The sequence below is a fragment of the Chiloscyllium plagiosum genome, unplaced genomic scaffold (assembly GCF_037043375.1).
Source record: "Chiloscyllium plagiosum isolate Xiang-an unplaced genomic scaffold, Cpla_swu_hap1 HiC_scaffold_34, whole genome shotgun sequence".
Classification (NCBI taxonomy): Eukaryota; Metazoa; Chordata; class Chondrichthyes; order Orectolobiformes; family Hemiscylliidae; genus Chiloscyllium; species Chiloscyllium plagiosum.
Genome location: NW_028270172.1, coordinates 46552312 through 46565568, shown reverse-complemented (window position 1 = coordinate 46565568; position 13257 = coordinate 46552312). Strand labels below are relative to the sequence as shown.

General features: G+C 43.4%; 1 protein-coding gene across 2 annotated transcripts in view; it reads left to right on the top strand.

The window, feature by feature from the left end:
* Nucleotides 1-13257, top strand: part of LOC122564343 (dysbindin) — a 198257-nt gene that overhangs the window by 18258 nt on the left and 166742 nt on the right. For both annotated transcript variants that reach the window (XM_043719076.2, XM_043719077.2), the window contains one exon: nt 2386-2446. In XM_043719076.2, coding sequence (XP_043575011.2) covers nt 2386-2446 — 61 coding nt within the window. The remainder of the gene's footprint in view (nt 1-2385; nt 2447-13257) is intronic.

Genomic DNA, 13257 nt, shown 5'->3' with positions numbered 1-13257 from the left:
AATGAGAGAGCTGGCATTATTTTTAAAAAAAACACAGCAATTATATAATACAATGTTACTTTGTAGTGTTAAATGATTTGCACTTTGCCCACTTCAGCGGAATATTCATGCATTTGTTCATAGTTTACTAGGGATGTTGGCATTACCGTGCTGCTTTTCTGGCTTTCTTCAAGCCTCCTTCAGTGTGCATCTTTTATCCATCCTACCCATTTTTCTTCCTCTTTTGTTTCTATCTTCAATTATTGCCAGAGCATGACTGTTGTGCCTTTGTTTCCAGTGTCCATAGTTGACTATCTTTCTCTGTCTAATTGTAGTTTTGATTTCAGAATTTTACTCTCTAACCCAGTAACTTGCCATTCAACTGATTCTTAGCATCCTCAATACCCGCATTTCAAAAGTTGTTATACTCTTCTCATTCTCCTTTTTGCAGAGTCCAACTTTCTCATCTGTAGACTGCAACACTTAATGCTGGTGACTGTATTAGACATCTTTTTTTTATGCTTTATGCAAATGCTTTTGCACTTTCAGACACTACAACACTGCATGGGCTTTTTAGTTGCATTATGTATCCATCTTCGTAATGTTTTTGAGTTGCTGTGGTCAGAGCTGAAGATTTGTTCGTTATGGACTCACCGATGGTGCAATATACTTTCCACATCCTTTTTGCCAAGGATCTTGCATACTTAAACAAGTCACCCATTGCTGCACTAAACTCCAGTGGAAACAAAGTCTGTTCAAAGTTTCCTCAAGACATTCCAGGTATTAATCTAGTAAACCTTCTCTGAACCGCTACAGCACAAGTGCATCCTTAAGTAAGGTGATCAGAAATGTACAGCAGATGTGGTCTCATTGATGCTATATGTAACTGAAGGAAAGCATCTTGTATTCATTTCTTCTTGTAATAAAATGTAGCATCCCTTTAGTAATCGTTATTTGCTTTGTTAGCTTAAATTTTGGTGACTCCTGTAGTCTAATATCTAGATCCCTCTGCACCTCAGAATTCTGTAATTATTCTCCATTAAAGTAAAATTATTTCTTGTTATATGTTCCCACATTATAACCAATCTATTTTCTCACTCAATGTATTTCTGTCTGTAACCACCTTATGTCCTTTCCACAGTATATTTACCTATCTCTTTGCATCTGCAAATTTATCTACCTTGTCTTTTCTTCCTTGATCCAAGGCATTGGTATGAATTGTAAGAAGCAGAGGCTCCACTATAGATCCTTATGGCTTTACTCGCCATGTCCTGTCAATCAGAAAAAACATTTTATGTGAGTCTGTTTTCTGCCTCCCAGCTAATCTGTTATTCATGCTGGTACATTACCCCAACACTTCTGTCCTGCTTTGCACCTTTTATGTGGCAACATTTTCAAATGCCTTCAGAAAATGTGTGTATGGTCAGGAATGAGTTTGTGAAGTGCAAATTAGCTGTCACAATCCCAACATTAGCCTGATGAAGGGCGTATGCCCGAAATATCAGTTCTCCTACACCTGGAATGCTGCCTGACCTGCTGTGCTTTTCCAGCACCACACACTCGACTCTGATCTCTACCATCTTCACTTTTTTTCTGCAGTTGATATCAGACAATCTTGGGGTGCGCTTCACTTGCTGTCTGTCTAATCCTGTCTACCACATGTGTGCTGACTTTCAATCTTTTTGGTCCAACTTAATATGCTAATTTCATAGTTTTGTATTTTCTAACATGAGCCTTTACTATTACAAATGGACAACCTAGTTTCAAATGTATTAACGGCATCTTGTGAAATACATTTGACTTAGTTTATATCTATCCTATACAGTTTAATTAAATAAATGTTACGTTATGACTATATTCAGCAATTATAACTTCACATACTAAAAGTGAATTTGAGATCTGGTTCTGAACTTGGAAAGTAGGTAACTGTTCCTGAGTGCATTAATACTTCACAAAGAATTGCAGAGATGGAAACAAAAATGTTTTGCACAGCTGGTTGTAGAACATTTAAGACAAGTTTCACACTTGGGTAAAGTATTACATTTGCCTCTTGATCTATGTGACAGCTGTAGAATTTTGATTTTTACTGAAAAGTTGTTCAGTTTCATTGAACGTTGACATTTTTGGTCAAACTTTCTCTCCCATTACCTCCCTTTATAATTCCCATTTTAAAATTGAAAACAATGGCTTTTCAGTAACCATCTTTTGAAAGTACTGTACAGCATATTGAAAGATGTTTTGATATATGAAATGTTTTTATTTTTAATCCAAGAAAAGATTTAACAAATTTTAGCAGCCATTTCAGCACCACTTAAAAACTATATACATTCAAGTTGCTCTTTTATCTTTAGAGGAATGCTTGATAAATTCAGAGAAATCTTATCATTCTGTATTTTTTGTTTGCAGATATGAGAATACATGGGCAGCTCTGCACAAACGAACCGAAGAGTGCGCTAAAGTTGGAGAGGTATGATATCCGAGTATATTAGAAACTCTAATCTCTGTGAACCCTTCGAGAATTAGTGCTCAAATAAAATTCCTAAACTTTGTTGAATGTCTTATAGAGTTGTAGAGATGTACAGCACGGGAACAGACCCTTTGGTCCAATCCTCCCATGCCGACCAGATATCTCAACCCAATCTAGTCCCACCTGCCAGCTCCCAGCCCATATCCCTCCACACCCTTCCTATTTGTATACCCATCCAAATGCTTTTTAAATGTTGCAATTGTACCAGCCTCCACCACACCCTCTGGCATCTCATTCCACACACATACCACACTCTGCGTGAAAAAATTGCCCCTTAGGTCTCTTTTATACCTTTTCCCCTCTCACCCTAAACCTATGCACTCAAGTTCTGGACTTCCCGACCCAGGGAAAGACTTTGTCTATTTATCTTATCCATGCCTCTCATGATTTTGTAAACCTCTATAAGGACACCCCTCAGCCTCCGATGCTCTGGGGAAAACAGCCTCCATCGGTTCAACCTCTCCCTATAGCTCACATCCTCCAACCCTGGCAACATCTCCTTAGGAAGGAGACCTTCCTATTTTGATTTCCAATTTTTAAAAATTAATTTGTGTAACTGAAGTTATCTTTAGTTAGAAGCTATAATATGCAATACAGTGTTTCACTTTACTTCATTGTTAGCTGAGGAACCTTAAATATTCCTATTCTTTTCAAATTATGTTGTAAGCAAGATGCCAACAACTTCAGTAATTGAGTGCTATTGGCTTTGTGTCTTATTTAATTAATTCTGCACGCTTTCATTTCTAATCTTCTTTACCACTTGGTACTTCTGTCTAACAATCAGCTGCATTTGTGATCTCACTAATCTTTTTCTGTCAGGTCATATGTTTTAGGTTTTGACTTTAGTGATGATCATAGTAGTGCAGATGTCTGCTGTTGGAGAAAGTGAGGACTGCAGATGCTTGAGATCTGAGTTGAGTGTGGTGCTGGAAAAACACAGCAGGTCAGGCTTGTGAGTCGGGGTGGGGGGGGTGTGGAGGGGGGATAAATGGGAGTGGGATGGGGCTGGGGGGGAAGATAGCTTAAGTGCGATAGGTAGATGAATGCCAACTTCCTTCCCACCTATCCTCACCACCCTCCACTTCAACCTATCACCTTCACTGACCTATCACACTCCCAGCTGCCTTCTTCCCCCCCCCCCCCTCCATTTATCTCTCAGCTCCTTGGCTCACAAGCCTCACTCCTAATGAAGGGCTTATGCCCGAAACATCAATTCCCTTGCTCCTCAGATGCTGCCTGACGTGCTGTGCCTTTCCAGCACCACACTCTTGACTCTGTCTGCGGTTGTTTAAGGTAGTGGGTATTGACCAATAGGGCTGTGCTGAAGCATTTCCTAATCTGATATATAACGAAGTATTGAGAGAATATTTGGACTCTCTTAGAGACTTGGGTAGACAAGCAGGAGGCTGGAAAAACACAATGAGCCAGACAGCATCAGGAGGTGGGTATAACTCTTCTTCAGGACTGGGGCTGGGTGTAAAGGGAGCTTCAGAGAAATGGGTGGGTGGGCGGGCAGTGTGGTGAGGTGGAGATAGGTGAACACAGGTAGAGGGTACAACCTGGTTGGTTGAAGGGAGGAATTGGTGGCTGGAAGGAAGAGTTGGTCAGAGGAATGGAAGGGAGGGGAAGGAGCTGGGAAGGGAGTTGGGCGATGGGAAGGGATGTTGTATGAAATTTGAGAACTCATGTTGTGTTCTCCGGACTGTAGACTGTCTATGCGGAAGATGAGGTGGTGTTCTTCCAATTTGCGGTTTGATTCATTGTGGCAACGGAGGCAGCCAAGGATAGTGATGTTGCAAAGAATGTAGGAAGGGGAATTAAAACCACTGGAAGGTCTGTAGGCCTGGCTGAGATAGTCGGCAAAACATGCCCTGCGTTTACGTTTGGTCTTCCCAATGCAGAGAAGATTTGGAGCACCAGATACCGTAAACTAGGAGAGGCAAGTGAATCTCTGTCTCAACTGGATGGAGGTGAAGGGGGAGGGGGGTGGTGTGCCAGCATATTTTACATCATTTCCAGTTGCAGGGGAAGGTACCTGGGGGTTTGAGGGGGCTGATGGGGAGAGTGATGCGAACCAAGGATTGGCAAAAGAAACGGTCCTTGCAGAAGGTGGGGAGGGGAAGATGTTACTGGTGGTCAGATCTAGTTGGAGTTGGCAGAAGTGTTTAAGAATGATGCATTGGATGTAAAGACTGGTGGGGTGGTCAGTGAGAACAAGGGGGACTCTGTCTTTATTGCGTATTGGGGGGCAGTTAGAGCATTGGAATGAGGAATGAAGATGGTGTGGTAGAAGGCTGTCTGGATGACAACTGGAGACTTGGGTAGCTCGAGGCAATTGGGAGTTAGAGGTGGTCATATCTTCTCCATGTTACCATTAGTATAGTGCAACCAAATATTGTTATAAAGATTTAAGAAATTTGAAGGATTCTAATGGACTTTTGCACGTAACTTTTGTTTTAAGCAGCTATCTCAATATTTGTGATATACAGTGAGAAAAGTTGTTTTGCTGTGAATCGGTTTTTTTATGTAAAGTGTTTATTGTTTATTATTAACTATTTCAAGCAGTCTTTTTGAAATAAAATTTCTGTCTTTTTTTTTTTGTGTTTACTGCCCCTCTGCTTTTATTTCATGAATTGTGTCTTGTACAAATACCCCCTATAGATGGCCTGACCACCTGCTGGTATGCCTATTAATTTTTGTACATGCACTTTATGGAACTGGTAACTGGAATATGGTACAACCAGAATTGAAACAGTTATTTTGTAGATAAATACTTAATAATGGCCATCATTCTTTTTCCTTTTGTTGTTTATTAGCTCATATAGAGATCTGGCTCGTTTATCCATTTTTTTTTTACTCATACCAAGCATGAATTTCATCCCCTCAAACAATATCTCGTGTATTAGTTGAGCCCCTAATTTCAGCTTTAAAAATAGTCTTCAAAATTCGACCTATACATAAGTATAAACGGTATTTGGCCTCATAAGCTATAACCACTTTCTATGATAACGTTGGTATAATTATTTTGTTCAATCTTCTTTAGTTGCTGTATGTTACAATGTTGTATGGTAAATATTGAGAAATTAAACTAATGAACATATGTGATGAGATTTAGGCACTGTTATAATATGCAATTCAATATGCAATTATACCACAATAAGTGCTGTGATTTTTAAAATAGCAGCTGCTCCATCTAGTGGCTGTATGCACTTTGGTTTATGCTCTTGTGTTATCACCTCTATATTCATGAAGTCATAGAGTCCAACCCATCCATGCAGACCAGATATCCCAACCCAATCTAGTCCCACCTGCCAGCGCCCGGCCCATATCCCTCCAAACTCTTCCTATTCATATACCCATCCAAATGCCTCTTAAATGTTGCAATTGTACCAGCCTCCACCACATCCTCTGGCAGCTCATTCCATACACATACCATCCTCTGCGTGAAAAAGTTGCTCCTTAGGTCTATTTTATATCTTTCTCCTCTCATCCTAAACCTATGCCCTCTAGTTCTGGACTCGCTGACCCCAGGGAAAAGACTTTGTCTATTTATCCTATCCATGCCCCTCATAATTTTGTAAACCTCTATAAGGTCACCCCTTAGCCTCTGACGCTCCAAGGAAAACAGCCTCTCACTATAGCTCAAATGCTCCAACCTGGCAACATCCTTGTAAATCTTTTCTGAACCCTTTCAAGTTTTGCAACATCTTTCCGATAGGAAGGAGACCAGAATTGCAAGCAATATTCCAACAGTGGCCTAACCAATGTCCTGTACGGCCGCAACATGACCTCCCAACTCCTGTACTCAATACTCTGACCAATAAAAGAAAGCATACCAAACGCCGCCTTCACCATCCTATCTACCTGTGACTCCACTTTCAAGGAGTTATGAACCTGCACTCCAAAGTCTCTTTGTTCAGCAACACTCTCTAAGACCTTACTGTGTTCATTTAATTTTAAATTCACAGGTAGTGAATTGTTTTTATATTTCACTACCGTTCTATATCCAGTTAAATGTCTTGCATGAATGATTGGACAATTTGATTTAGGCTTTAAAAAGTAATGAAGTTTGCAGATGATACCAAAATTGGAGGTGTAGTGGACAGTGAAGAGGGTTATCCCCGATTACAATAGACAATAGGTGCAGGAGTAGGCCATTCTGCCCTTAGAGCCTGCACCACCATTCAATATGATCATGGCTGATCATCCTTAATCAGTATCCTGTTCCTGCCTTATCTCCATAACCCTTGATTCCACTATCCTTGAGAGTTCTATCCAACTCTTAAATGAATCCAGAGACTGGGCCTCCACTGCCCTCTGGGGCAGAGCATTCCACACAGCCACCACTCTCTGGGTGAAGAAGTTTCTCCTCATCTCTGTCCTAAATGGTCTACCCTGTATTTTTGAGCTGTGTCCTCTGGTTCGGGACTCGCCCATCAGCGGAAACATGTTTCCTGCCTCCAGAGTGTCCAATCCTTTAATAACCTTATATGTCTCAATCAGATCCCCTCTCAGTCTTCTAAACTCAAGGGTATACCAGCCCAGTCGCTCCAATCTTTCAGCGTAAGGTAGTCCTGCCATTCCAGGAATTGATCTCATGAACCTACGCTGCACTCCCTCAATAGCCAGAATGTCTTTCCTCAAATTTGGAGACCAGAACTCCACACAGTACTCCAGGTGTGGTCTCACCAGGGCCCTGTACAGCTGCAGAAGAACCTCTTTGCTTCTATACTCAATCCCTCTTGTTATGAAGGCCAGCATGCTATTAGCCGCCTTCACTACCTGCTGTACCTGCATGCTTACCTTCATTGACTGGTGTACAAGAACACCCAGATCTCTTTGTATTGCCCCTTTACCTAAATTGATTCCATTTAGGTAGTAATCTGCCTTCCTGTTCTTGCCACCAAAGTGGATAACCATACATTTATCCACATTAAACTGCATCTGCCATGCATCTGTCCACTCACCTAACCTGTCCAGATCACCCTGTAATCTCCGAACATCATCCTCACATTTCACCCTGCCACCCAGCTTAGTATCATCAACAAAATTGCTAATATTATTACTCATACCATCTTCTATATCATTAACATATATTGTAAAAAGCTGCGGTCCCAGCACTGATCCCTGCAGTACCCCACTTGTCATTGCCTGCCATTCCGAAATGGAGCCGTTTATCACTTCTTTCTGTGTCCTATCAGCCAACCAACTTTTAATCCAAGTTAGTACTTTTTCCCCCAATACCATGCGCCCTAATTTTGCTCACTAACCTCCTATGTGGGACTTTATCAAAAGCTTTCTGAAAGTCCAGGTACACCACATCTACTGGATCTCCCTTGTCCATCTTCAGAGTTACATCCTCAGAAAATTCCAGAATATTAGTCAAGCATGATTTCCCCTTCATAAATCCATGCTGACTCTGACCTATCCTGTTACTACTATCCAGATGTGTCATAATTTCATCCTTTATAATAGACTCCAGCATCTTTCCCACCACTGAGGTCAGACTAACTGGTCTATAATTCCCTTCTTTCTCTCTCCCACCTTTCTTAAAAAGTGGTACAACATTAGCCACCCTCCAATCCGCAGGAACTGATTCCGACTCTATCAAACTCTGGAAAATAATCACCAACGCATTCACGATTTCTTGAGCCACCTCCTTCAGTACCCTGGGATGTAGACCATCAGGCCCCGGGGACTTATCAGCCTTCAGACCTAACAATCTCTCCAACACCAATTCCTGGCAAATATAAATTCGCTTAAGTTCAGGTCCTTCAGCCACTGTTACCTCTGGGAGATTGCTTGTGTCTTCCCCAATTCAATTCTTCTACCATTTCTTTGTTCCCTGTAATATATTCCCCTGTTTCTGTCTTCAAGGGCCCAATTTTAGTCTTAACCATTTTTTTGCCTTTCACGTACAATAAAAAAGCTTTACCTATCCTCCTTTATGTTTTTGGCCAGTTTACCTCCATTTTTTTTTTTCTCTGCGTATTTCCTTCTTCGTAATCCTCTGTTGTTCTTTAAAGCTTCCCAGTCCTCCGTTTTCCCACTTATCTTTGCTATGTTATACTTTTTCTCTTTTAACTTTATATGTTTCTTAACTTCCCTCGTCAGCCACGGCCACCCATGCTTCCTCCGAGGATCTTTCTTCCTTTTTGGAATGAACCAATCCTGCATCTTCTGCATTATACACAGAAATATATGCCATTGTTCCTCCACTGTCATCCCTGCTAACGTATTATACCATTGAACTTTGGCCAGCTCCTCCCTCATAGCTCCATAGTTCCCTTTATTCAACAGAAATATTGTCACTTCGGATTGTACCCTCTCCCTCTCAAATTGCAGATTGAAGCTTATTGTATTATGGTCACTACTTTCCAATGGCTCCTTCACTTCGAGGTCCCTGATCGATTCTGGTTCATTGCACGATACCAGATCCAGAATTGCCTTCTCCCTGGTAGCCTCCAGCACCAGCTGCTCTAAGAATCCATCTCGAGGCACTCCACAAAGTCTCTTTCTTGAGGTCCAATACCATCCTGATTCTCCCAGTCTACCTGCATGTTGAAATCCCCCATAACAACTGTAGTAACATCTTTGCGACAGGCCAATTTCAGCTCCTGATTCAACTTACATCCGACATCCAGACTACTGTTTGGGGGCCTGTAGATAACTCCCAAGAGGATCTTTTTACCCTTAGAATTTCTCAGCTCTATCCACACTGACTCTATATCCCCTGATTCCACGTGCCCCCACGCAAGGGACTGAATATCATCCCTTACCAATATGGCCACCCCACCCCCTCTGCCCGCCAGTCTGTCCTTACGATAGCACGTGTAGCCTTGAATATTCATTTCCCAGGCCCTGTCCACTTGAAGCCACGTCTCAGTTATCCCCACAATATCGTATCTGCCAATTTCCAAAAGAGCCTCAAGTTAATCCATCTTGTTTCTAATGCTTCGTACATTCATGTATAGTATTTTTAATTTGTTATTGCCCTCACCCTTCCCATCAACTCCTCCTATTTCACTCAACCTTACAGTATGATCCCTTTTTGAGTTTTCTACCTCATTGATACAGTTGTCTTTCTTGACTTCCTTTGTTGTAACTTTCCCTTCAATTTTCTTCTTAAACAGCCAGTTTGTCTCCCCCCCCACCCCCACCTGCTACTTAGTTTAAACGTAGCTGTGCTGCAGTAGCAAACCTGCCTGCCAATGGGCAGAGAAGTGGCAAATAGAGTTTAATCCACATAACTGCGAGGTGTGGCATTTTGGGAAAGCAAACCTTAGCAGGACGTACACACTTAATGATAAGGTCCTAGGGAGTGTTGCTGAACAAAGAGACCTTGGCGTGCAGGTTCATACCTCCTTGCAAGTGGAGTCGCAAGTAGATAGGATAGTGAAGAAGGCGTTTGGTATGCTTTCGTTTATTGGTCAGAGTATTGAGTACAGGAGTTGGAAGGTCATGTTGTGGCTGTACAGGACATTGGTTAGGCCACTGTTGGAATATTGCGTGCAATTCTGGTCTCCTTCCTATGGGAAAGGTATTGCGAAACTTGAAAGGGTTCAGAAAAATTTTACAAGGATGTTACTCGGGTTGGAGAATTTGAACTATAGGAAGAGGCTGAACGGGCTGGTGCTGTTTTCCCTGGAGCATCGGAGGCTGAGGGGTGACCTTGTAAAGGTTTATAAAATCATGAGTGGCATGCATATGGTGAATAGAGAGAGTCTTTTCCCTGGGTTGGGGGAGTCCAGAACTAGAGGGCATAGGTTTATGGTGACAGGGGAAAGAAATAAAAAGGCCTAAGGGGCAACTTTTCACACAGAGTGCATGTATGGAATGAGCTGTCAGAGGAAGGGGTGGAGGGCTGGTACAATTACAGCATTTAAAAGGCATCTGGATGAATACATGGATAGCAAGGGTTTAGAGGGAGAAGAGCCAAGTGCTGGCAAATGGGATTAGATTAATTTAGGATACCTGGTTGGCATGGATGAGTTGGACCGAAGGGTCTGTTTCCATGCTGTGTATCTCTATGACTGAGGTCAGGCTAATTGGCTTATAATTTCCTGTCTTTTGCCTTACTCCCTTCATAAACTGGGTGGGGGTTACATTAACAATTTTCCAGTTGTCTGGAGCCCTCCCTGATTCCAGTGATACCAGAACGATCACTACTAACGACTCTACTATCTCTTCAGGTTTCTCCTTCAGAACTCTAGGGTGTCACTTGTCTAGTCAAAGTGATCTGTTCACTTTCAGATCTTTCAGTTTTTTCTGGCATCTTCTCATTGGTGATTGCCACCAGACTCATTTCTGCCCTCCAATGCTTGAATGTTTGGGATAATACTAGTGTCTTCCACCATGAAGACTGATACAAAGTACTCATTCATTTCCATAGCCATTTCTTTGTTCTCCACTACCAGTTCTCCAGCATCATTTTCCAATGGCCCAGTGTTCACTTTTGCCCTTTATCTGTCTAAAGAAACTCATGAAATCATCGCTAATATTACTGGCTAGATTATCCTCACTTAATCATCTTCCTTCATATTTCTTTCTTTCTTGTACTTTGTCTTTGAAGGCTTCCCCATCTGCTGGTTTCCTATTGCCCTTTGTGATATTACGTGTTTTCTCTTTTGCTTTTGTGCTGTCCCTGACATTCCTAGTCAGCCATGGTTGCCTGATTCTCCCTTTTGGCTTCTTTTTTCCTCAGCTGAATTTTTGCTGCCCCTCCCAAATTACTCCCAGAAACTCTTGCCTTTGCTATTCCACTGTCTTTCCTGCGAGGCTCCTCTCCCGGTCAGGCAGCATCTAGGGAACAGGAGAATCGACGTTTCGGGCATTAGCCCTTCTTCAGGAATGAGGAAAGTTTGTCCAGCAGGCTAAGATAAAAGATAGGGAGGAGGGACTTGGGGGAGGGGCGTCAGAAATGTGATAGGTGGAAAAAGGTCAAGGTGAGGGTGATAGGACAGATTGGGGTGGGGGCGGAGAGGTCGGGAAGAAGATTGCAGGTTAGGGAGGCGGTGCTGAATTTGATGGATTTGACTGAGACAGGCTGGGGGGAGGGGAAATGAGGAAACTGGTGAAATCCGAGTTCATCCCTTGTGGTTGGAGGGTGCCTAGCCGGAAGATGAGGCGTTCTTCCTCCAACCGTCGTTTCGCTGTGGTCTGACGATGGAGGAGTCCAAAGACCTGCATATCCTTGGTGGAGTGGGAGGGGGAATTGAAATGTTGAGCTACAGGGTGGTTGGGTTGGTTGGTCCGGGTGTCCCAGAGGTGTTCTCTGAAATGCTCCGCAAGTAGGCAGCCTGTCTCCCCAATATAGAAGAGGCCACATCGGGTACAGAGGATGCAATAGATGATATGTGTGGAGGTACAGGTGAATCTGTGGCGGATATGGAAGTTTCCTTTGGGGCCTTGGAGGGAGGTGAGAGGGGAGGTGTGGGCGCAAGTCTTGCACCTCCTGCGGTTGCAGGGGAAGGTGCCGGGAGTGGAGGTTGGGTTGGTGGGGGGCGTGGATCTGACGAGGGAGTCACGGAGGGAGTGGTCTTTATGGAATGCTGATAGGGGAGGGGAGGGAAATATATCCTTGGTGGTGGGGTCCGTTTGGAGGTAGCGGAAATGACGGCGGATGATGCGCTGTACATGGAGGTTAGTGGGGTGGTAGGTGAGGACCAGTGGGGTTCTGTCCTGGTGGCGGTTGGAGGGGCGGGGTTCAAGGGCGGAGGAGCGGGAAGTGGAAGAGATGCGGTGGAGGGCATCGTCGATCACGTCGGGGGGGAAATTGCGGTCCTTGAAGAAGGAGGCCATCTGGGATGTGCGTTTTTGGAACTGGTCCTCCTGGGAGCAGATCCAAGCAGGTCTTTGGACTCCTCCATCGTCAGACCACAACGAAACGACGGTTGGAGGAAGAACGCCTCATCTTCCGGCTAGGCACCCTCCAACCACAAGGGATGAACTCTGATTTCACCAGTTTCCTCATTTCCCCTCCCCCCAGCCTGTCTCAGTCAAATTCAGCACCGCCTCCCTAACCTGCAATCTTCTTCCCGACCTCTCCGCCCCCACCCCAATCTGTCCTATCACCCTCACCTTGACCTTTTTCCACCTATCACATTTCCGACGCCCCTCCCCCAAGTCCCTCCTCCCTATCTTTTATCTTAGCCTGCTGGACAAACATTCCTCATTCCTGAAGAAGGGCTAATGCCCGAAACGTCGATTCTCCTGTTCCCTAGATGCTGCCTGACCTGCGCTTCTCCAGCAACGCATTTCCATCTCTGATCTCCAGCATCTGCAGACCTCATTTTCTCTCCTCTCCCGGTCAGTTTTGGTTAGATCCTCCCTCACGCTTCTGTAGTTTCCTTTATTCAACTATAATACAGTTACATCTGATTTCACCCTTTCCCTCTCAAATTGCACAGTAAATTCTATCATACTATGGTCACTGTCTCCTTCACCTTAAGCTCCCTTATCAAGTCTGCCTCATTGCACAACACTAAATCCAGAATTGCCTATTCCTTAGTGGCCTCCACCACAAGCTGCTCCAAAAAGCCATATCGTTGACATTCCACAAATTCCTTTCCTCGCTATCCACTACCAACCTGATCTTCCCAGTCTGCCAGGATATTGATATTCTCTATGATCATCATAACCTTGCCTTTCTTATGAGCCTTTTCTATCTTATGCCTCAAATCCTGACTACTGTTTGGAGGCCTGTGGATAACTCCCATTATGGTTTTTATATCTTTGTGGTTCCTGAACTC